Source organism: Eulemur rufifrons, chromosome 30, assembly GCF_041146395.1.
Source record: "Eulemur rufifrons isolate Redbay chromosome 30, OSU_ERuf_1, whole genome shotgun sequence".
Taxonomy (NCBI): domain Eukaryota; kingdom Metazoa; phylum Chordata; class Mammalia; order Primates; family Lemuridae; genus Eulemur; species Eulemur rufifrons.
In genome coordinates this window covers 103,598,906-103,623,959 of record NC_091012.1, presented here as the reverse complement: position 1 = coordinate 103,623,959, position 25,054 = coordinate 103,598,906, and the positions used below count along the sequence as shown (strand labels likewise).

At 36.9% G+C, this 25,054-nt stretch overlaps 1 protein-coding gene across 1 annotated transcript in view; it reads left to right on the top strand.

Annotated features, from left to right (window-relative positions):
* ZNF81 (zinc finger protein 81) overlaps window positions 1–15,106 on the top strand; it is a 69,312-nt gene extending 54,206 nt beyond the window's left edge. The window contains exons 3-4 of the mRNA XM_069464289.1: window positions 1,588–1,683; window positions 13,401–15,106. Of these exons, the coding sequence (XP_069320390.1) occupies window positions 1,588–1,683; window positions 13,401–15,106 (1,802 nt within the window). The remainder of the gene's footprint in view (window positions 1–1,587; window positions 1,684–13,400) is intronic.
* The last annotated feature ends 9,948 nt before the right edge of the window (window positions 15,107–25,054 follow it).

Sequence of the window (25,054 nt, the reverse complement as noted above, 5' to 3'; positions counted from 1 at the left end):
CAGGCATGTGCCACCATGCCCGGCTAATTTTTTCTATATATATATTTAGCTGTCTATATAATTTCTTTCTAGTTTTAGTAGAGATGGGGTCTCGATCTTGCTCAGGCTGGTCTCTAACTCCTGAGCTCAAACGATCCACCCACCTCGGCCTCCCAGAGTGCTAGGATTACAGGCGTGAGCCACCGCGCCCGGCCCAAGGTGGCAGTTTTAACTTCCAGTTCAATGGAATCATTGTTGTGTCTCCTGGTGGAAGCATTCTTCCCTTTGGAATTAAGACCTCTAGAGTGGCAGAGCATACGGTCACTGGCACAGGAAGCAAAAATTTTGCTAGTGGACCATTAGGGGTAATAGGGAGGAGTGTCATTCCTAGCCCAGGGCTGACAGGACAGGACCACCACCCTAGTGGGCTCAGAGGACATATCATGGAGCCAGTGAGGATTATTCTCAAGCCTTAAAATTTAATGGAATTTTCCCTGCTAGCTTTTCCTTAAGACCCATGATCTCTTTTTTTCATGCTGATTTCTCCCTTTTGGAATGGGAATATCTATCCTGTGCCTGTCCCACTATTGTATTTTGGAAGCAGATAATTTGTCTGGTTTCACAGATTCACAGATGGAGAGGAATTTTTACCCAGGATGAATCATACCCCAAGTCTTACCCCTAACTGACTTAGATGATTTAGATGATGAGATTTGAGACTTTAAGTTGATAATGTTTAGATGTGATTTTTGTCTTAATAAGTTGGTACTGGAATGATTAAGACTTTTGAGGATGTTGGGATGGGGTGAATGTATTTTGCATGTGTGAAGGACATGAATTTTGAGGGGCTAGAGGGAAGACTCTTGTGGGTTTAAGACACTCTTGTGTCTTCCCAAAAAGCTATGTTGAAATTCTAACCCCAGTACTTCCGAATGTGGCCTTAGTTGGAAATAGTCTTTACAGAAGACTATTTTTGAGCTAAAATGAGGTCATTAAGGTGGGCCCTAATTTAATATGACTGGTGTCCTTATAAAAAGTGACAATTTGGACACAGAGACATGCACAGAGGGAGAACGCCATGTAAAGATGAAGGTAGATATTGGGGTGATGCCTCCACAAGCATGCATAGAGGGAGGAGATTGGGAGGACACAGGGAGAAGGTGGCCATGTCACTGAAGTGATGCATTTACAAGCCAAGGAACACCAAGGAATGCCAGCAAACACTGGAAGATGCATGGAAGGCTCTATCCTAGATCCGTCAGAGAGAGCATGGCCCTTCTGACACCTTGATTTTGGACTTCTAGCCTCTAGAAATGTGAGACAATAAATTGCTGTTGTTTGAAGCCACCCGGTTTTTGGTATATTGTTAAGATAGCCCTAGCAATAACTAATACAGCACCTCAGTGAGGGTGTTTGCATTCTCAGCTGCTGAGACATCTGGGGCATCTGAGGTGTGCAATAGTGTCATCCCTGATTTGTTTGAGATTCTTCAGTCCCTTTTTACCTCTGTGAATATTATTCTGTTCCCAATGAAATGTTGTTACTTTTCCAAAGAACAAATGGAAAGCAATTAGCTGGACCCAGTTCTCTATCATGTCCTGTTAACAGGGTTTGAAGTTCCCAAACCAGAGGTCGTTTTCAAGTTGGAGCAAGGAGAGGAGCCATGGATGTTGGAGGGGGAAGCCCCACACCACAGTGGTTCAGGTGAGTGAATGGGACCCAGGCAGATGGGGACATGGAAGTAATGATATATAACATTCCATCACACAAAATGCTCCCTCAAGCCCCTTGCAGTCAATACTCACCACCACTTCAGCCCCAGGCAACCATTGACGTGCTTTTTGTCACTATAGATTAGACTTGTCTTTATTAGGGTTTCATGTAAATGGAATCATAGTGTATGTACACTTTGGATCTGACATCATTCACTCAGCATAATGATTTTGCAGTTCATTCATGTTATTGAGCATATCACTAGTTTGTTCTTTTTGTATTCCATGAATGTATTGTAATTTGTTAATCTATATACCTGTTGATGGATAAGTGGTTCATATTTAGTTATTATGAATGAAGCTGCAAGTGAATATTCTGGTGTGTCTTTGTGTGAACATGTATCTACATTTCTCTTGGGTAAAGACCTAAGATCGAAATTGCTGGGCCATATAGTAAGTATATACTTACCTTTATATGAAATTGCCAAACTATCTTCCAAGTTGGCTATACCATTTTACATTCCCAACAATAATACATGAGAATTCCTGTTGCTCCACATCCTCACCAAGACCAGTTATCATCAATCTCTGTAATTTTTGCTGTTCTGGTGAATGTGTAATGGTATCTCATTGTGATTTTAAATTGCATTCCTCTGATGAGAGTAATCATGTGCTTGTTGATCATTTGCATATTTTTGTGAGATATCTATTCAATATCTTTCCCATTTTTTATTGGGTCATTTGTCTTCTTATCATTGGGCTTTAATATATTTGCTGTGTACAACTCTTTTGCCAGATATATGTATTGCTAATATTTTCTCCCAGTCCGTGGTTTGCGATTTCATTTTCTTATTGGTGCCTATCAAAGAACAAACATTTTAATTTTGATGAAGTCTAATTTATCATCTTTTTTATTGTTAGTGCTTTTTCTGATCTGTTTAAGAAATCTTTGTTTACCACAAGGTCATAAAGATTTTCTCACTTTTAAAATAAGTTTTATCATTTTAGGTCTATGATCCATTTTTGTGTGTAATATGAGGATTGATGTTCCATTTTTTTGATACCAATATCTAGTTGTTCCAGAAACATTTGTTGAAGAGACTTTCTTTTTCACATTGAATTTCCTTGGCATGTTTATCAAAATCAATTGGCTTTACATATGTGAGTCTATTTCTGGGCTCTCTTCTGTTCAACTAATCTGTCTGTCTATCTGTTTTAAAAGATAGGTTCTATTATTATTCAGATATGGTGATGCCAACAGATCAGGAGACAACTGCCATTGAAAATACAGTTTGTTACTCACAGTTCCCAAGAGGAGGGGGCATGCCACACCTTGCAGGGCCACATGGGAAGCACCAGGGTCAGTCAGGAGGTAGAAGGAGTGAGGGGAAAGCACCAGCCAGAGCCTTCATTGTATATTTGGTGGGAAGGAATGGATGAAGCTTCGTAAACAGGCTAGGCAGGTTTAAGTGCAGGGGGATAGTGGCTCAACCTGTGAGAGCTCAATAAAGGGGATAGTTGTGGGTAGGGCTGCATATTAATTGGTTTGAATATGAAAGTCATGCTCAAGGTCAAGTATTTGCCACCTCTAGGAATTAGCTAGCCCTGCAGTCTCTCCAGGATCAGGTAAGCCCCAGATGCCAGAGCATCATGAATACAGAAAATAAGAAAATATAGTTAATACATTATCCTTTTGGCAAACCCATACTATCTTTATTACTGTAGCTTTTATAGTAAGTCTTCAAATCAGGTAGTATAAGTCTTTCAACTTTACTTTTTAAAAATTACCTTGGTTCTTCTTGGTCATTTGCATTTTTATATAAATTTTATAATCAGTTTGTAGTTGTTTTTTTTTTACCAAAAAAGCCTGCTAGGATTTTATTTGGAGTTGAATTGACTCTAAATCAATTTTAGGAGAATTGACATCTTAATAATATTGAGCCTTCTTATCCATGGACATGGCCTATTTCTGCAACTATTTAGATTTTTACTTTCAGCAGGGTTTTATAGTTTTTAGTATAGAAGTCTTATGCATCCTTCATTAAGTTTATCCTTAAGTAGTTGATGTTTTTGATAGTTTTAAATGGCATTTATTTTTGGACTATTCATTGGTAATATAAATATTAAGTTTTAAAAATTATATTTTTAGATTGTTTATTGCTAGTATAAGTTGCTAGTGCTTGATTTTTGTACATTGACTTTGTATCCTGAGGCATTTCTAAATTCACTTACTAGTTTTCTTGTGGGTTCCTTAGGATTTTTCATATAAGTAATTATTATCACCTAAAAATAGGGACACTTTTAGTTCTTCCTTTTCAATCTCATGATTGTAATTTCTTTTCCTTATTTACTAAGACTTTCAATTCAATGTTGAATAGAAGTGACAAACATGGGCATGCTTGCCTTGTTCCCAATATCGGGGTGAAAAAATTCAGTCTTTCACCATTAAGTATGATATTAACTGTAGGTTTTTTGTAGCTGCCCTTTACCAGGTCATATTAATATAAGTTCCTTTCTAATCATAGCTTGTTGCAGAGGTTTTTTTTTTAATCAGAGTTGAGTGTTGGATTTTGTCAAATGCTTTTTCCACATCAATTACAGTGATTATATGAGGTTTTTTCTTTTGTTCTGTTACTATGGTGAATTTATTTATTGATTTTTAAATGTTGAATTAACATTGCATTTCTGAGATAAACACTAGTCAATTATGATGTATTATCCTTGTTTTATATTGTTGGATTCTATTTATTGGTATTTTGTTTAAAAGTATTTGCATTTTTCATGAATGATTTTGGTTCATAGACCTTTTTTGGCAGTATCTTTGTCATGTTTTCATATTAGGGTTATACTGGCCACATAAAATGAGTTTTAAGGTGCTTCCTTCTCTATTTTCTGAAATAGTTTGTATAAGATATTTATTCTTTTAATATTTCATGGACTTTACCAGGAAAACCGTCTGGGCCTGGAGTTTTCTTGATAGGAAAGTTTTAACAACAAATTCAATTTCTTTAATAGACCTAGGGCTATTCATATTTTTGGTTTCATCTTTTGCCAGTCACAGTAGGTATATTTTTCAAGAAATTTGACCATTTCCTCTATGTTATCTAATTTAATCCTGTTGTGGTCTGAGAATATACTCTGTGTGATTTCAGCATATGGTTTATCTAGGGATGTCAAAGATTTTTGACAAAGTTGCCAAGGCAATTCAAAGGGAGAAATGAAAGCCTTTTTGACAAATTGTGCTGGAACAAATAGATGTCAGTTTTGGGGGAAAATTGATAATTTGACTCATACTGTACCATATACAAAAATTAACAGAAGTTCTAATATTACTGAATTGTTTCTATTGGACCAACCCATCTGGAAGATAAAAATTATTAACCTTGGAAAATATGTTTTATAAACTAGCCACTGGAGAGTAATCAAAAGAACATTTTTCTGGTCCATCACATATTGAATAATTTTGATTGTGTCCTGAACATTATCAATGTTATGTTATAGTAACACTGTATTCTGTCATATTGTTCTGAAGAGTATCAGCATTTTTTCCATAGCAGGTAATCTTCTAGGTTAGACTCAAACCGGAAATACTCTATTGCCTAAGGTGGGTAGCAACTCAGACCTCAGTTCAAACTGCTTTCAGTTTTCCCCACTCATGCAGCATTGAAGAGTCTGCCAATGATGTAGGCAGAGTATAGTATAGAATTGGGAGTTTGATTGCTTTGGTTCTTTGTTTTGAGGTTGCCCCCTCAATCTCTGAGGGCCCTGAGTGCCCCAGCCTTCTCCTGATTCCTCTGGAAAAAGGATGACAAGTTTTTATGGGAATTTTAGCTGCTCTACACTGCTGCTAGGAGTGCAGCCACTCTCAGCAGGAACCTGAGAAAAGAGGGGACTAACTACATACTGGTCACATCCTCCAACTTTTGATTCCCCTCCAAATTCTGCCTGCTTTTGTTTTGTCTTGTTTTTTGTTTTTGTTTTATTCTGTTTTATTTTTCTAGAGATTATATTTAATATCTGTAGAAGGATCCTTTTTAGAAGCTTACATAATAGAACTCTTACAATTGATTCTTGCACACTGACCTTGTATTCTTAGACTTTGCTAAATTTGCTTATTAATTCTCGTGGGTCTTTTATAAATACCTTAAAATTTTCTGCATATATTATTATGTCTTTCTGTCATTTCCTTTTTAGTTTATATGCTATTTATTTTTATTTTATCTTGTTCTCAATCTGAAGGCAAAAACTTTCGGTCCTTCACCATTAGGTGTGTTAGCTGTGGTTTTTCTTAGATGCCCTTTATTAATTTGTGGCAGTTTCTTTCTATTGCTAGTTTGATGAGAATCCTAAACATGAGTGGATGTTAAATTTTCTAAACACTTGTTCTTCATTTATTGAAATGAGCATTTTATTCTACTAACATGGCGAACTTCATTGATTTTCAGATATTAAACTGATCTTGCATTCCTGGGATAAACCTTACTTAATCATGGTGTATTATCTTTTCTATGTATTTCTTGATTCAATTTGCTAACATTTGACAATTCACAATTGCAAAGATGTGGAAACAACCCAAATGCCCATCAATTCATGAATGGATTAGTAAATTGTGGTACATGTATACCATGGAGTATTACTCAGCTATAAGAAATAACGGTGATACAGAATCCCTTTTGTTCTCCTGGAGAGAGTTGGAACCCATTCTATTAAGTGAAGTATCCCAAGAATGGAAAAACAAGCACCACATGTACTCACCAGCAAATTGGTTTCCCTGATCATCACCTAAATGCACATTTGGGAATGACACCAATTGGGTAAGGATCTTAATGTCCATATTTATGAGAGATACTGGTCTTTAGTTTTGGGGGGGGGGGTTTCCTTATAATATTTTTTATTTTGGTTTTATATTAATGCTAGCCTCATAAAATGAGTTGGGACATTTCATGCCTGCTCTATTTTCTGAAGGACTTTGTGTGAAATTGCTGTATTTTCTAGAAGTTTTCGATGTTCACTCTTCTTTTTTGTGTTTTTTATAAGACTGCTTTAAATTTTATAATATTTCCCTTAAATATGTGATATTAATAAAATTCACCAGTAAACTCATCTGGGTCCTCTGAAGTTTTCTTTGTGAGACTTTCTTTAATTTCAGATTTAGTTTTGTTAATATTGAGATATTTAGATTTTCTATTTCTTATTTTAATAATTTGTTCTTTCAAGGAGTTTGCAGATTTCATCTAAGTTTTCAAATTTTTTTTGGCATAAAGTTGTTTCATAGTACTCCTATATTATCATTTTTAATGTCTGTTGTATCTTTGGCAATGTGCCCTCTTTCTCTGAAGTTGATAAAATTTTAATTTAACAGTAATATATAAAAAATCTAAATTTGTATTCACTTAATAACATAGCCTCTAAATAATATATATAAACATTGATAGCACTAAAAGGAAAAATAGACAAAATGTACAGTCATAATTGGAGATTTTAACATGTCTATTTATATAACTGATAAAACAAGCAGACAAAAGAATCGGTGAAGAGGTAGAATATTTGAACATGACCAAATGACCTAATTGACAAGAATACACATTTTTGTCAAGTGCACATAGCACCAAAAGGGACTATTTTGGGACATAAAGCTAATTGCAACAAATTTAAAAGAATTGAAATCATATACTATATGTTCTCTAACCACTGTTAAATTAAAACTCTGAACAGAAAGACAACTAGAAAATATCCAAATGTTTGGAAAGTAAGCAACATATTAATGCATCCAAATAGCCCGTAAGTTAAAGCAGAAATGATAATGGAATTAGAATATCTTTTCAGTGGAGTGATAGGGAAAATATGGCACATCAGAACATGTGGGATGTAACTGAAGCACTAAGGTGAATTTTCTTGTTTTATATGTATCTACTAGAAAATTAGAAAGACTAAAAATTGACCATCTAAGTTTGCAACTCAGGGCATACAATAGTAAAAACTAACAAAGCCAAGAGTTGCTTCTTTGAAATATTAATACAGTTGATAAATCTAGCAAGACTAATCAAGGAAAAGAAAGAGAAAACACAGAGTATCAATGCCATGAATAAAAAAAGAAACATCATTACAAATATTACAGACATTAAAAGAATATTAAGAAGATATTATGAACAACTTTATCTCCCAAAATTTGATGACTAAGATGAAATGGACAGTCCTAGAAAAACAGAAATTATAAGAAATGTCACAATAAAAAAAAGAAAATCTTAATAATCTTTTCATCTATTAAAGAAATTTAATCTATAATTTAAAACCTTTCTACAAAAAGCTCCCAACCCACATGGCTTTACTGGTGAATTCTTCCAGGCATTTAGAGAAGAAATAATACCAATATTATTCAAGTTCTTTTGAAGAAAAGAAAAGAGAACATTTCACATCTAATTTTTTTTTTTCTGAGACAGAGTCTCACTCTGTTGCCTGGGCTAGAGTGCCGTGGCGTCAAGCTCACAGCAACCTCAAACTCCTGGGCTTAAGCAATCCTTCTGCCTCAACCCCCCGAGTACCTGGGACTATAGGCATGTGCCACCATGCCCGGCTAATTTTTTTCTCTATATATTTTTAGCTGGCCATATCATTTTTCTATTTTTAGTAGAGACGGGGTCTCATTCTTGCTCAGGCTGGTCTCGAACTCCTAAGCTCAAACGATCCACCCGCCTCAGCCTCCCAGAGTGCTAGGATTGATTACAGGTGTGAGCCACCATGCCCGGCCTCACATCTAATTTGATAGTAAGTTGAACTATATTAGAATAAAGAATTATCACTTCTCAGCCTTTTGGCTAAGATCAAGTGTAAAATAAAGAATTACTCTTCTTCAGAAGATATCACTAAGAAAGTGAATAGGCAAGCCACAAACTGGGAGAAGATATTTTCAATACATAGATTTGACAGATGACTTTATATTCAGTATATATAAAGCACTCTTACAAATCAATAGGAAAAAAATGGGTAGAAGACGCAACATGCACTTCAAAAAAGAAGTATCCAAAAGAGCATTATATATATGAAAAGGTGCTAAACATCATTACTCATCAGGGAAACGTAAATTAAAAACACTATGAAGAAGCTCTACACACATACATACATACAAAAGAAGGGCTAAAATTTAAAAGACTGACAATTATCAAGTGTTGAGTATTTAGAGCAACTGGAATTCACATTCATGATGGTAGGAATATAAATTCTTTCAACTACTTTGGAAGGCAGGCACTACCTACTGATGTTAAATGTACGCTGATTCTGTGACCCAGTAATGCCACTCCTAGGCATATATTTAAGAGAAATCAGTGCATATGTCCACTAAAAGAAGTGTACAAAAATGTTCGTACCAGCTTTAGCCTAATTGCCAAAAATTTGAAACAACTCAAATGTCCATCAACAGAACATTATGCTGTATTCTTACAATGTGATACTACACAACAATGAAAAGAATGAACTACTGATACACATGAGAACTTGGGTGAACCTCAAAAAGTTTGTTGAGCAAAAGAATCCAGACATGCAAATGGGTATATGCTGTATGTTTCAACTTATATAAAGTTCAAAGACAAGCAAAACTAGTCTATGATTGTAATAATATTGATGATAAATGATTGGTGATCTATGGTCAGAATGGTGGTTATCTCTGAGAGTCACTTATTGACTGGGAAGGGCCACCAGGGAACTGTATGGGGTAATTAAAATGTTTTATATTTTCATCTGAGTTGTGGTTACATGGGTGTATACATACGAGTTTTGGAGTTGAGCTTTACAGTTAAGATCTATACTATGTATAAATTATATCTCAATAAAAACCAAAGAATTTCATATCTATATACATATATATATATCACCTAATGAGCCTGTGAGATTATTTCTCGGGGATGTTTATGTAGAAATGGTATTGCTTGATCATTGTGCAGTGCACAAGTGTGCCTATTTCACCAACACGCAGCACTGTCCAAATTTCTTATTTTGTGGCCAATCTAGTGGATATAAAGTGGTATTATGTTGTTTTTCCTCCTTTTCTAATCCATGTTATCCATTTCGGTTTCCCCTTCTGTGAATTGCTTGTTCCCATTATTTTATCCTTTCTAACCATATGGTTATCTCTCTTTCTTCTTGATTTGCACCCAATTTTCTCATTTTCTTTTCCAGAGAGGCTTTTTCCCACTGAGATGCACTAGTTAAGGGTATTATTTACTGTCTTGTAGATATTTATTCCTATATTTGTTAACTCAAAGGGGTCCTTCATTTGGAATACTTAAGTTTTTTATTTATATTCTGATGACTTCCATATTGACACTGCTAGTTTCTATATTATAATTGTGCTCATTTACCTCATACTGGATGGTTCCCATGGAATATTCTACTTTACTCATCCTCAGTATGAGAGGAATTGGCATAATCATTGCCTAAATCAGGAATCCTCACATTCCAAATTCTGTTAGATTCTGCTGTTTCTTGTTTCTTCCCTCTTAGTTATCTTCTTTTACTGATTACTCTGAAATTTCTATTTTTTTCTTTTTTAAAGAATGCTATTTAGATAGTATCTCATCTTAATTCCTAGTAGCACCACCCCCAAACAGATCTATATTTTCTTATGCTTGGATTATTCTGTTCCTAATGGGAGCTGCAAATTTCATTCTTGTTTCTAGTTGATCTTAAATGGTACTGGCAGATTTCATTACCTAAGACATTGCATCTATCTTTGTCATTAGCTTTATGAAGTAAATGTACAGTTACTCCATATTATTTAATATATAGCATATGACCAATAACTCTTCTCTTGGTGCCATCTACAAGATGTCCATTATTTCCAGTTTAAAATTGTATCTGTACAGTTTCCTTAATTCATCCTTTTATAAAATTGTTCACTTTGTCTTTAATGCTTACTGTATATAAAGTATGTCTGTGCATCTAGGCTTTTTATCGTTTTGTGCTCTGCCTATCAGGTAACAGGCATTTTCCTTTTGTGTTCAGGCTCTTGTCTATGCCATGAAATGGCCCTTACCTACTCCAAATTTATTGTTCTTCCTCATGTCTCTTTCCCCATGTCCCAGATGCTTTGCCTTTAGTAATTTCTGCAAGTCTCTGAAAATAAGAGCTTGTAGCTTATTTTCATTATTCAAATGTTCAGCATGAAGAACATATCAATATTAACTTACTGAATTTGTGGGGGATAAGAATAGAAGAGTATTTCACTCTGTTTCATAAGGATTTTTAAAACTTCTACTGAGAGGAATTCAAAGGCCTAGATTTTTATTAGAAAAATAATGACATTGGCATCAAATATTAAAACGTTTATCCTCTGTTCATTGTTTTTCTATTATAATAGAAATCTATTACGATGATTAGCAAAATGAATAGCATAGAGAGTGTCTACTTTGGAAGTTCAGAAAAAATCTTACTAGCAATATGCTCAGATTAATTTTCAAAGTAAAAGTTTCTTAAACTGCTTCATGAAGCATGTACATACCTTTTTTAAGTGGCATAAAGTAAAATGCTAAATAGGCTTAGTGGGAGGAGAGGCCATGAACACATCCTTTGATTTGAGAATAAAATGGATTCTTTTTTGGGAGCAACAAGTAGAATGTAAGCTTGTATGAGCCGCTCTTTTTTCCAGAGAGTGACTCCTCATTTATGTACTGTTCATAGAATCTGTGGGCTCAGGAGAGGTGTTATTGCAAGAGCAAATTTTTTACAATGAACATTGGTACTAGTGATCTAATAAATATTGTCTGGTACTGCAAGGGATTTGTATGTTAAATAAAGTGAAAAGCAGAACTGCTTCTAAAACCATGCCTAGGAATCCAGTGCTCAATATCACCAGAATAAATTAAAGCCAAGTATGTGAGAATAAAAATGTAACTTAAGAATAGGAGGGTGAAATTTTGGATGGGACATTAGCTGGAGTATAGTATCAAACCGACTAAGTGGAAAACTGAATTTGCTGACTCAGAACATTCTCAGTATCTAAAATCTCTTACTGAATAAGTCAGTGGTATAATTTTTTCATTTAAAAATTATTTACCAATAATCTAGTATGTCTCATGCACTGTATTAAGAATGGAAACATCTGTGATACCCATTCTGGGCAAGAATAGTATATGAATTATGTTAATGCTAATTTGCAGTAATAAAGAGATTGTAAGGTACAGTGACTTAAATACTAAAGAATTTTATTTCTCTCTTATAGAAAATCTCTCTTATAGAAAATCTCATTGCTTATGTTTGTTCAGGAATTCAGGCTTCTTCCAGCACATTACTCCACCATCTCTTAGGTTTTTTGTAGCATCTGCATGTTTGAATCTGTGTTGCTACCAAGCCCAGGTTTTAGTAGGCACGAAGGTAGAAGTTGGTGTGGAGAAAACATGCCTACTGTTTCAACACTTTTGGTTCAAAGTGGCACCATCGTTTTCTCTCACATTCTATTGATGAGAACATTGTCACATGGCCACACCACTTTACAAAGGAGGCCGAGAAATGTTATATGACCAGGCAACCATATGCCTGGCTGCTACTGTGTTAATGTAAAGAACAAAGAAACAGATTCTAGTGGGCACCTTTCAGGCTGTACCATAGATGGATTGTCCTTTCTCCTATATTATACTTCTTGTTAGATATATATGATGTAGATCTAAGAAAACAATTACACCTGGATGGAGAGTTGGAGTATAGACATCTATTTATTATTTTTATAGGTGAGGAAGACTATGACCACAATATTTTTCCTACAGACATGAATAAATTGTTTTTATCACATTTAGTATTTTTGCTAATAAGCAAGATGAAGCAGTGAGATTAGTGAAGATTTAGAATTGAAAGCCAATGAGGACTTAAACTCCAAGTCACCTCCTTCAAGCCTAGGCTCTCCAGTTATTTCCCCTGAAAATCTTTGTCTTATCAGTCTTCTTTCCACCCAACTTGATAGCCAAGATTCCTACCAAAATAGAGCTAGACTGCTTATATTGAACTCCAACCTCCGACACTTAATAACCATGTTATAGGGCAAATTATATAACCATTATGAGCTTCACTTGCCTTTTATACAAAAGGTAGATAATAGTAGATACCTCATAGGGCTTTTGAAAGGATTAAGTGTGTTCATATGCATAGTCATGTGCTACATAATGATGTTTCGATCAATGATGGACCGCATATATGACGGTGATCCCATAAGATTGTAATGGAGCTGAAAATTTTCTGTCGCCTAGTGACATTGTAGCTGTTGTATCATCATAGTGCAATGCATTTCCTTTTCTATGTTTACATGCACAAATACTTACCATTGTATTCTAATTGCCTACAGTATTCAGTACTGTAACATGCTGTTACTATAGCCTAGGAGCAATAGACTACACCATATAGCCTAGGTGTGTAGTAGGTGTGTAGCATACTCTATGGTGTTTACATGATGACGAAATCACCTGACGACTCCTTTCTCAGAACATATCTCTGTCCTTAAGTGATGCATGACTGTATGTATTTCTTAGAACAGTGCCTGGAATATTGTGTAATGTAAGTGGTTGGCATATAATAAGTGATATAATGCATTTCCTGTCATCACTGACATCGTCATCACCATTAGATTTACTTATTTCTATGTATTCAATTTGGATTAGCTTATGTGTACCTTTTAATCTTCTGCTATCTATTCTTTGTGACAAATTTACCTTTTCTTTCTGTTTTTAGATGGGAAGTTTGGAATTAAAACCTCACACAAAAGAATTTCTGGAAAAGCTACATTTCATAGTGAAATGGAGGGTGATGATACAAGAGATGATTCATTTTATTCCATTTTAGAAGAACTGTGGCAAAATGCTGAACAGATAAAGAGATGTCAGGAAAAACAAAGCAAAGCTTTGAGTCATGTTTCTTTTATCAATAAGAAAATATTGAATACAGAATGGACTTATGAACACAAAGACATTGGAAAATTTGTTCATCCAAGCCCAAAACTCATTCTTTCACAGAAACAACCCCATAAACGTGGCTCATTTGGGAGTTTTAAGCATAATTTGGATTTACGTATTCATAATAAAAACAATGCAACAAAAAACTTTGATAAAACTATTGAACATGGTCAAGTTTTCACCCAGAGCTGTTCTTATACTAACCATGAAAACACACATACAGGAGTGAAGTTCTGTGGACGTAATCAATGTGGAAAAGTCCTCAGCTTCAAACACTCAGTCAATCAACATCGGAAATTTCCTGTTGGAGAGAAAGCAAATACATGTACTGAATTTGGGAAGATCTTCACTCAGAAGTCACACCTCTTTGCACCTCAGAGAATTCACGCTGTGGAAAAAGCTCATGAACTTAGCAAATGTGTAAATGTTTTTACACAGAAACCACTACTCAGTATATATCTGAGAGTTCATAGGGATGAAAAACTATATATATGTACTAAATGTGGGAAGGCCTTCATACAGAATTCAGAATTAATTGTGCATGAGCAAACTCATACTAGAGAAAAACCCTATAAATGCAATGAATGTGGAAAATCATTTTTCCAGGTGTCATCTCTACTCAGGCATCAGACAACTCATACTGGAGAAAAGCTCTATGAATGCAGTGAATGTGGGAAAGGCTTCTCTCTGAACTCAGCCCTCAATATACATCAGAAAATTCATACTGGAGAGAGACATCACAAGTGTAGTGAGTGTGGGAAAGCCTTTACCCAAAAATCAACGCTCAGGATGCATCAGAGAATTCATACAGGAGAGAGATCCTATATATGTACTGAATGTGGGCAGGCCTTCATCCAGAAGGCACACTTGATTGCACATCAAAGAATTCATACTGGAGAGAAGCCTTATGAATGCAGCGACTGTGGAAAATCTTTCCCTTCTAAGTCACAACTCCAGATGCATAAGCGAATTCACACAGGAGAGAAACCCTATATATGCACTGAATGTGGGAAGGCCTTTACCAACAGGTCAAATCTCAATACTCACCAGAAGTCTCATACTGGAGAAAAGTCTTATATATGTGCTGAATGTGGGAAGGCCTTCACCGACAGATCAAATTTCAATAAACACCAGACCATTCATACTGGAGAGAAACCCTACGTTTGTGCTGATTGTGGAAGGGCCTTCATCCAGAAGTCAGAGTTAATTACACATCAGAGAATTCACACTACAGAGAAGCCTTATAAATGTCCTGACTGTGAGAAATCCTTCTCCAAGAAACCACATCTCAAAGTACATCAGCGAATTCACACAGGGGAGAAGCCATATATATGTGCAGAGTGTGGGAAAGCCTTTACTGACAGGTCAAATTTCAATAAACACCAGACAATTCATACTGGAGATAAACCCTACAAATGCAGTGACTGTGGAAAGGGCTTCACCCAGAAATCAGTTCTCAGCATGCATCGCAATATTCATACGTGAAAATAACCCTGTTTCTTGAAAACGAGAGAGCCTTATAGAAATCAGGTTTAAGTGTATGTCAGAAAATTCAACCAAGACAGATACTATATGAACACATTGCATAACAAAAAGCATTCATCAGGCTATCTCACCTGAATTGAGAAAAAATGATTCTGAAGAGACCCTCTAAGAATGCATTGAAGGAGGGAGAATTTCCATATTTGTACAGCCTCACAAAATATAATAGAAGTCACACTGAGGAAAATGCTATCCATTTGATGTGTTAGGAAGAGCTTTCATATAGAAAGTATTATAAGGCAGATTGTTACCAAATTCTTTTTAGGAAGGAGTGTGCAAAATTATGTAAATGACAGTCATGTTTACTGTATTACATTGAGCAATGTAAAGTGACAACAAAATGAAAGGTAGAACAACAAAATAATATAATTGATGTGTAGACCTACTCTCAGTTCTGTGGAGTGTTTGTGGCAGAACACATTGCATAACAGGAGGAATAATTGAATTGAAATTCTTTTTCAAATTTAGAATTAATTGTGTCTATCAAATATGTTTCTTATTGAATATTTCTATCAAATGAATCCACAATTTAAAAGTCACTTTAGTTTTATATATACATACAGCTTCATATATAATTTTACATAAATACACAAATATAATCCTATCATTTATGCTGATTTCCATGACATAGTGTTCTTATTTTCTTTCATTGTGGTACAATGCAAAATAGCCACAGATTCCTCCCATCCTTTTATGCATGCCTCTTTGCAATGTTGCTTTGTTGTTTCTCTTATTAAGAAGTAGCATCTCTTTCTCTACTCCTTGACTTTGAACTTGGCCATGTGACTTTCTTTGGCCAATGGACATTAGCAAAGGGATCCAAGAAGAAGCTTGAGAAGTATGAAAAGCCTCCCTTGCGGCTTGCTTTCTCTTGCTGTTCTCTGGAATTCTGAGACTTCCATGTGAAGGAGCTCAGATTAACCTATTGGGGGATGAGAAATCACCTAACGCAGAGGCAATTCAGCCCTATAAGGCCCCTAAGACCAAGTAGCCTGCCAACTGTTAGACATGTGAGGCCTTCCTAGATCTCTAGCCCTAGCCGAGCCAGCCCAGCCCACAAGAGCCATACCAGGTATTTCAGCCAACTTACAGAATTGAGATAAATAAAATGATTATAATTTTAAGAAACTTAAGTTTTGGGATAGTTTGTTGCACAGCAAATACTAAATGATACTTGAATGTGTATGTGTGTGTGAGGGGGTATTATTGGACCAAAAAATAAGACATGTGGCATTAGCTTTGGGCTGGGGCAGCAGGTGGAAACTGGAAAAACATTGAGGAAAACTTAAAAAGGCTGGAAAGATGGCACCCCATATTATTTAGTAGGAAAAAATGGCAAAGCAGTCACTATGTTTTGTGGGGAGATAGAGAATGGACCAAATGGATGTGTGGATCTGGCTAAGGAGATTTGTAGCAGAATATAGGAAGTATCAATTTGTTTCTTTTAGCTGCAAATGATAAGGTACAGAAAGAGAGAAGTGGACTGAAGAAGTAACTGTTCCATTGGCCAGCAGAATTCAGAAGAAATGCCAAGACTTGCTGGGTTGGAAAATAATGGTTTCACATCTCTAGTCTCTCCAGCCATCAGAATATTCTCAAGGTAAAAAGTGGCCTCAGGGTAAAGATCAAATCACGAGTGTGTCTGTAAGACCCTTTATTACAGTGTGTGAAATATTTAAGTTGGTGCTTGGGAGACCCTCTCAGCTAAACTTAAGGGCTTCTAAAAATCTTCATGACATTGTCTTACAGTAGCCTGACACACTGCTCAAAGTGGAGAGAGGCCTATCTTAAAAAGAATTATTGATGTGGCATTTGGAGCATGGAGTAGATCTAAACCAGATTCATAGCAAACAAAGTTTTAAATAGAGTTTTACCAGTGAAACTACCTCCAGGTTGGACTTAAAGGGACTGAAACAGTTCAAAATGAAAAGTGGCTTCTGGACTTCACTCCCTAACTCCTATGAACAGGATGGAAGCTGAGAAAGTTACTCAGCTGAAAAATGGGCCGTTTCTTATGGGAAATGAAGGATATCTCAGAGGGAAGACCCAAGAATAATATATTAAAATGGACCGGGGAGCCATTCCCAGGGAGAACTGTGCCCTAATCAAGAAACATCTAGGCCGGGCGTGGTGGCTCACGCCTGTAATCCTAGCACTCTGGGAGGCCGAGGTGGGCGGATCGTTTGAGCTCAGGAGTTCGAGACCAGCCTGAGCAAGAGCGAGACCCCACCTCTACTAAAAATAGAAAGAAATTATATGGACAGCTAAAAAAAATATATATATAGAAAAAATTAGCCGGGCATGGTGGTGCATGCCTGTAGTCCCAGCTACTCGGGAGGCTGAGGCAGAAGGATTGCTTGAACCCAGGAGTTTGAGGTTGCTGTGAGCTAGGCTGACGCCACGGCACTCACTCTAGCCTGGGCAACAGAGTGAGACTCTGTCTCAAAAAAAAAAAAAAAAAAAAAAAAAAAAAAAAAAAAAAGAAACATCTGCCCCTCAAGCCGGGGGAACTGACAATATTTGCTCTGTAGGATTTCAGAATTGCTATGGAGCAGTGACTGATATGTGCCTCTTGGTCCTCCTCTTTTTGAATGGGAGTATATATTGCAGTTATTCTGTTCCTGTCTCACCATTGTATATATATATATTGTGTGTGTTTGTGGGGGGCATATAACTTGTCATTTAGCTCACAGGTATCTGGATCAAGAAACTTAAAAATTATACCCAAGGAGCCTCAGCCACATCTGGACTTGATACAGAAGACTTGAGATCCTGGCTTTGAGCTTGATGCCACAATTTTGGATGAGGCATATGCAGATCCAGGAATGGAAGTGAACATATTTTGCATGGGGTGGTAATGTGAATAATTTGTGACCAGAGGACACATTGTTAGATAGAAAAATGCTACAGATTTCTTTCATCCCTATGTGTGTGTCCCTTTTCAGCCTTTATTTCTCTTTGTGTTTCAGTTGAGATAATTTCCATAGATCTATCTTCAAGTTCACTCATTTTTATCCCCATCCTGGCTCTGTCAAGTCTTCTGATGAACCCATTGAAGACATTCTTTATGTTATGTTTTATTTTTTATTTCTAGTATTTCCATTTGACTCTTACAGTTTTCATATTTCTACTGAAATTTCCCGTCTGTTCATGCATGTTTTTTGTGTTTTCCACTATATACCCTTTGTCTTAGTCAATTTGGGCTGCTATAACAAAGTACCACAGACAACAGAAATTTATTCCTCACAGTTCTGGAGGCTGGAAGTCTGAGATCTGATGTCAGTATGGTCAGGTTCAGGTGAGGGCCCTCTTCCAGGTTGCAGAGGGCTGACTTCCTGTATTCTCCCATGGCTACAGCTAGAGAGCTCTCTGGGATCCCCTTTATGAGGGCACTAATTTCATTCATGAGGGCTCCACTTCCATGACCTAACTACCTCCCAAAGGCTCTACCTCCTAATACCATCACATTGAGGGTTAGGATTTTAACATATGAATTTTGGAGGGACACAAACATTCAGCCCATAACACCCTCTAACTTATTATTCATAGTTATGTTAAATTCCCTGTTTGGTAATTCCAACTACTAGCTCAACTGAAACTAGGTCTGTTGGTTGCTTTGTCTCTTGATGGTGCATTGTTTTCTCTTGCTGTTTTGCATCTAATAATTTTTGGCTGAATGTCAGACGTATGTAGGACAGTAGAAACTGAGATAAATAATATTTATTCCTGAAAATAGACATGGCTGCCCTTCTGACAGGCCATTAGCATGGGAGGATTGAGTCCATATAGTAGGAGTTGGGCTGGGTTTGAGTTTTTTTGTTGCCATTGTTACCTTCAGTGTACCATAGATTTTAAAGTCCTCTAATGTTATCTTGAGTTGGGCTCTTATTTTGTGTTTGGAAGTAGCTACTGGTTTGCCGAGAGAATTTTTCTCAATGTTCCTGAACCATACTTACCTTTAGGCCTCTCCTGTGTGCCTGCATCTCAGGGAGGGTGTCTATCCATGCTCTTGCCTCTACCTTAGTAGTAGACTGCTGTTACTGCTTGGTTCTTGCTTACCTGGTGAGTAGGGGGGCAGGGGTTGTCTTCCGCCAGCCTCAGTTTTTGTCAGGCCCTATCCCTGGTTCTTGAGGGTAGGGTTTTTTCAGTGATCCTGCCCCTCATCCTCTGATAGAAGACTTTTAATTGTCTGGGCCTAGGATGGTTTCCTGCCCTTCTATCATGGGTGGAAGATCTTTTTTACCCCCTTCCTTTCCTCTAGTCACAGATCTTCTCCTGTATCCTGAGGGCAACAGGGTGTGCTGCACTTCCCTCAGTGGCTTAAGGCTTTGTTCTATAGGGGATTAGGGTCCTATTGGGGTTTTGTGCTATTTTTGTATTAGCAGCTGCCCCTTTAAAGGCATGCACATGGAGGGAGGCATTCTCCAGTCTCCTGCCCCGTCCCCAGTGTTTCTTGTGAGCACTCAGTGGAGGTCTGTGGAGAAAAGCCTGCAGGTAAGAGCCAGTTACTCACAGCTCTCAGGGGTCTCTCACACTCAGCCTTTAGCAATTTATTAAAAATTCTTGCTTAATTCTTACTGCTTGTATGGTGCCCACCCTCCTATCTTCCTTCCTGCTCTGCCACATATGACCCAGTGATAACTTCCTGTCTCCTTTGAGGCATTTGTCTTTTCTAATATTTACAGTTAGTTGACTGCTCTGTGATCTTAGCTCTTTGATGGGTTCAGAAAAGTTATGATTTTTTAGATTGCTTACCTTTTAACTTGTTATAAGGATGGTAGCAGTGTTCTTTCCAGATACCGACATCCTAGGTAGAAGCTAGAAGTCTGGACAGTTTCTACTGGCTCCTACTATCAGAATATATGCCCCTTTTCAGTGTGACTTTGCCACTTCACCAATCAAGATGTGGAATCTATTTCTTCAGTCCTTGAAACTGGACTTATCCATTTCTTTGGCCAGTGGGACATTAGCAAATATGACACAAGCAGATGCTTGAAAAACTGCTTGCACAATGAGGTTTGCCCACTGTTGCTTCTCTTTGGAGTCTTGAGCCCATGTGTGAGAAAACCTAAACTGTGCTGCTGGAAGATGAGAGACCACATGGACAGTTATGGAGCGGAGACTAGCCATCCCAGTTGAGGCACTCTATACCACCCATATTTTCAACTGACATTCAACAAGACATGTGAATGAAGCTATCCTGGCCATCCAACCTTGGTCAAGGCAACTGTTGTTGCCAGCTTTGGAGATGACCCTGAATGTTCCCACCTCCTGGTGTTCACACTCTTATGTAATCCCTTTCCCTTGAGTTTAGGCTGGAATTAGTGACTTTGTTCTAATGAATAAGGCACATGTAATGGGATGTTACTTCCAAGATTAGGTTACCAAAAAGACTATGGCTTCCATTTTGGGTGCTTGCTTACTCTCTCAGATGGTTCACCGTAGGGGAAGCCTGCTGCTACGTCATGAGGCAACCCTGCAGAAAGGTCCGCATGAGAGAACTTGGAAGCATGTCCTCCCCTAGTCTAGTCTTCAGATGAGACTACAGCCAGATAGCTTGACTGTACCCTCTTGAGAGACCTTCAGTCAGAGTCATCCTTCTGAGCCACACCTGAATGCCAGACCCATAGAAACAGTGAAATATTAAGTGTTTGTTATTGTTTTAAGCTGCTAAATTTTAGGGTAATTCTTTATGCCGTAATAGGTTAGTAATATACTGGCCCAGACTAGGCAAGCTCTGCCATTGATACCACCCATCCCAAACAACTAACAGAATAATGTTCATTGTTTTAAGTCACTAAGTTTTGGGGTGCTTGAAGCCCAGAAAAAGCTAACTAATACATTCATTATTTACTGAATTTCTTCCTCCAACTATTTTCCCCTAACAGATAACCAATACTAATCAACTACTGTGAGCACTCTCATGTTTTTTTTTTTTTTGAGACAGAGTCTCACTCTGTTGCCCAGGCTAGAGTGAGTGCCGTGGCGTCAGTCTAGCTCACAGCAACCTCAAACTCCTGGGCTTAAGCGATCCTACTGCCTCAGCCTCCCGAGTAGCTGGGACTACAGGCATGCGCCACCATGCCCAGCTAATTTTTTGTATATATATATTTTAGTTGTCCATATAATTTCTTTCTATTTTTTAGTAGAGACGGGGTCTCACTCTTGCTCAGGCTGGTCTCGAACTCCTGACCTCGAGCAATCCACCTGCCTCGGCCTCCCAGAGTGCTAGGATTACAGGCATGAGCCACTGCGCCCGGCCTACTCTCATGTTTTAATCTATGCTCATAATCGTGTATAGACATACATATGTTACCATGCTTACAATCAGTTAGAAGCTATGTAAGGATTGTTTCCTTTGATTTTCAAAAATGGTATCATAGCATGTAACCATCTCTGCATCTTGGTATTACTCAACAATATCTCTTTTGAATGGTTGCATGATAGTTCATGAGGTGAATAAGCAATAATTTATTCAACTATTTGTATTATTAAAATGTATTCACCCCGTTTTCAACCTATTTGTCACTAGGAACAATGCTGTTAAAAATATTAAAAGGTAGTTTGCATAGTGGTTAGGTAGATAGGCTCAAGAACCAGTTAGCCAGGGTTTCAATCCTGGCTCTATTATTTCCTAGCTATGACCTTGGGCAGGTTAGTTAACCTCTCGGTCCTGAGTTTTTTTTAGCTATAAAAGATGTTCACATGAGTACCTATGCCATAGATTTGACTGAGAAGTGCCTTAGTTTCCTAGGGCTACTGTAACAAAGTACCACAAATTGGGCAGCCTAAAACAGCAGACATTTACTGTCTCACAGTTCTGGAGACTAGAAGACCAAATTAAGGTGTCAGCAGAGCCAGGCTCCCTCTGAAGGTGCTAGGCAAGGAACTATTGCATGCCTCTCTCCTTGCTTCTGGTGGCCTTAGGTGTTACCTGGCTTGTAGATGCATCACTCCTGTCACATGGCTGTTTTCCCCTGGTGTGTATTTATATCATGTTCCCTCTGCATGTCTGTCTCTGTTTCTAAATTTACCCTTTTATGAGGATATCAGTTATGTTGGATTAGGGCTCACCCTCAAGACCGCATCTTAACTTCATTACCTCTGTAAATACTCTATTTCCAAATAAGGCCACATTCTGAGGTTCTGGGGGTTAGGATTTCCACATATCTTTTGGAGAGGACACAATTCAACCAATAAGAAGGTAATGCATTTTATGTAAAGCATTTGGAACTATGTATGCATGGAGAGAAGTTCTTAATGAATATTAAATACACCCCACTTCCTGAGACTGTGTAGGTCCCCCTACAAGTCTCCATACTTGGGACAGAGGTGGGATTTGAGAGTTTATCTGTGGCATCTTAGTCTCATATACGATTTGATGAGTTTTGACATATGTGTGCACCTTTCAAACCATCACTGCAATAAAAATAATGAACATATCCATCACCCCCAAAAAGTTTCCTCATGCCTCTTTGTCATCCATTCCCCTTCCCCACACCCTCCCCCCATCCACAGACAACCACCGATCTGTTTTCTGTCATTACAGATTAGTTTGCATTTACTGCAATTTTATATAAATGGAATCATACTGCAGGCACTCTTTTTTTAGCTTCTTTCATTCGGTATAATTATTTTGAGATTCATTCATGTTATTACATGTATTTATATTCATTCATTCTTATTGCTAAGTGGTATTTCATTCTATGGATATACCAGATTTTGTTTATCCATTCGTGTGTTCATGGAAATTTGTGTTTCTAGTTTTTGGCTATTACAAATAAAACTGATATGAACATTTGTACATAAGATTTTGTGTGGACATAGTTTTCATTTCTCTTGGGTAAATGCCTAAGAGTGAATAGCTTACTCATATGGTTGGTGTATACTTAGCTACTTACGAAATTGCCAAACTGAGAGCTGGGCATGGTGGCTCATGCCTGTAATCTCAGTACTTTGGGAGGCTGAGGCAGGAGGATTTCTTGAGGCCAGGAGTTCAAGACCAGCCTGGGTAACATAGTGAGACCCCATCTCTAACAAAATTAGCCAAGCGTGGTGGCACATGCCTATAGTCCCAGCTACTCAGGAGGCTGAGGCAAGAGGATCCCTTGAGCCCAGGAATTGGAGGCTGCAGTGAGCTATGATCATGCCACTGCACTCCAGCCTGGGTGACAGAGTGAGATCCATCTCTGAAAAAGAAAGAAAAAAACCCCTATTTTCCAAAGTGGTTGCACCATGTTACATTTCTACCAGCAGTATGTAAGTGTTCCAGTTGCTTCATATCTTTGCTTTCACTGACTATTGATTATTCTTTTTAATTTTAGTCATTTTAGTAGGAGTGTAGTGGTATCTCACTGTGGTTTTAACTTACACTTCCCTAATAACTAATGCTGTTGAGAATCTTTTCTTGTGTTTATTTGCCATCTATATACTATCTTGGTTGATGTATCTTTTAAAATATTTTGCCAATTTTTAAACTTGGTTGTTTGTCTTATTATTGAATTCTAAGAGTTCTTTATATATCCTAGATATAAATCTTTTGCTGGATATATATTTTGCAAACATATTTTCCTAAGTTTGCCTTTTCATTTAAATAAGAGAAGAGCAAAGGTTTTTTATTGTTAATAAGTCGAATTCATTTTTGTTTCCTGTTATAGTTCATGGCTTTTTTTGGTCATGGTTAAGAAATTTTTGCAAAGCTCAAGGTCATTAAGATTTATCCTGTGCTTCCTTCTAGAAGTTTTATAATATTGGCTCCTACATTTGGTTTCATGATCCATTTTTATTTAATTTTTTAGATGATGTAAATCATTTTGTTTTGCATATGGCTATGGCTGTCCAATTGCTTCAGCACCATTTGTTGAAAAAGATAATCCACTGAATTGCTTTGGTACTTCATTAAAAAATTAATTGGCTGGTTGTATTTCTGTTCAGTTTTTCTGTTTGTCTATTATAATGCCATTACCACCATTGGCATTACTGTAGCTTCTGTATACCTATAGCAGTACCGATTACTGTAACTTCTGTATAACTATAGCATTACCGATTACTGTAGCTTCATAAGTCTTGCAGTCAGATAATGTAATCCTCCAACTTTATTCATCTTTTCCACAGTTGTTTTGGTTATTCTGGGTCTTTTGAATTTCTATATAAATTTTAGAATCATCTTGTCAGTTACAGTGAAAAGCCTGTTGGGATTTTGATTGAGATTGAATTGAATCCATAGATCTATATGGAGAGAACTGACATCTTAATAACATTGAGTGTGCATATCCATGAACAGGGCATATCTTTCCGTTTATTTAGGTCTTTAATTTCTCTCAGAAGTGTTTTGTAGTTTTCAAGTATACAAGTGTTAACACACATTTCATTAAATTTATCCCTAAATAGTTCACATGTTATGCCATTTTGAATGATATTAGTTATTTTTAAATTTCAGTTTCCAATAGTTCTTTGCTAGTATGTAGAAATATAATTGACTTTTATATGTTGATCTTGTATCCGATAACCTTGCTAAACTCACTTATTACTTCTAGTAGTTTTTTTGTAGTTCCTGTAAGCTTTTCTACATAGACAATCATGTCATTTGTGCAAAATGATAGTTTCAGCTCTTCTTTCAACTATAGATGTCTTTTATTGCACTGACTAAAACCTACGGTATAGTGTTGAATAGAAGTGGTGAGAGTGGATATATTTATGTTTTTCTTGATCTTCGGAAGAAAACATTTAGTCTTTAACTATTGGGTATGACAGTAGCTGTAGATTTTTCATATATGTTCTTCATCAGGTTGATGAAGTTACCTCTATTCCTAATTTGTTGATATTAAATAGTTTTATCAGGAATAGGTGTTGGATTTTTTCAAATGTTTTTTATCCACCTATCGAGATGAT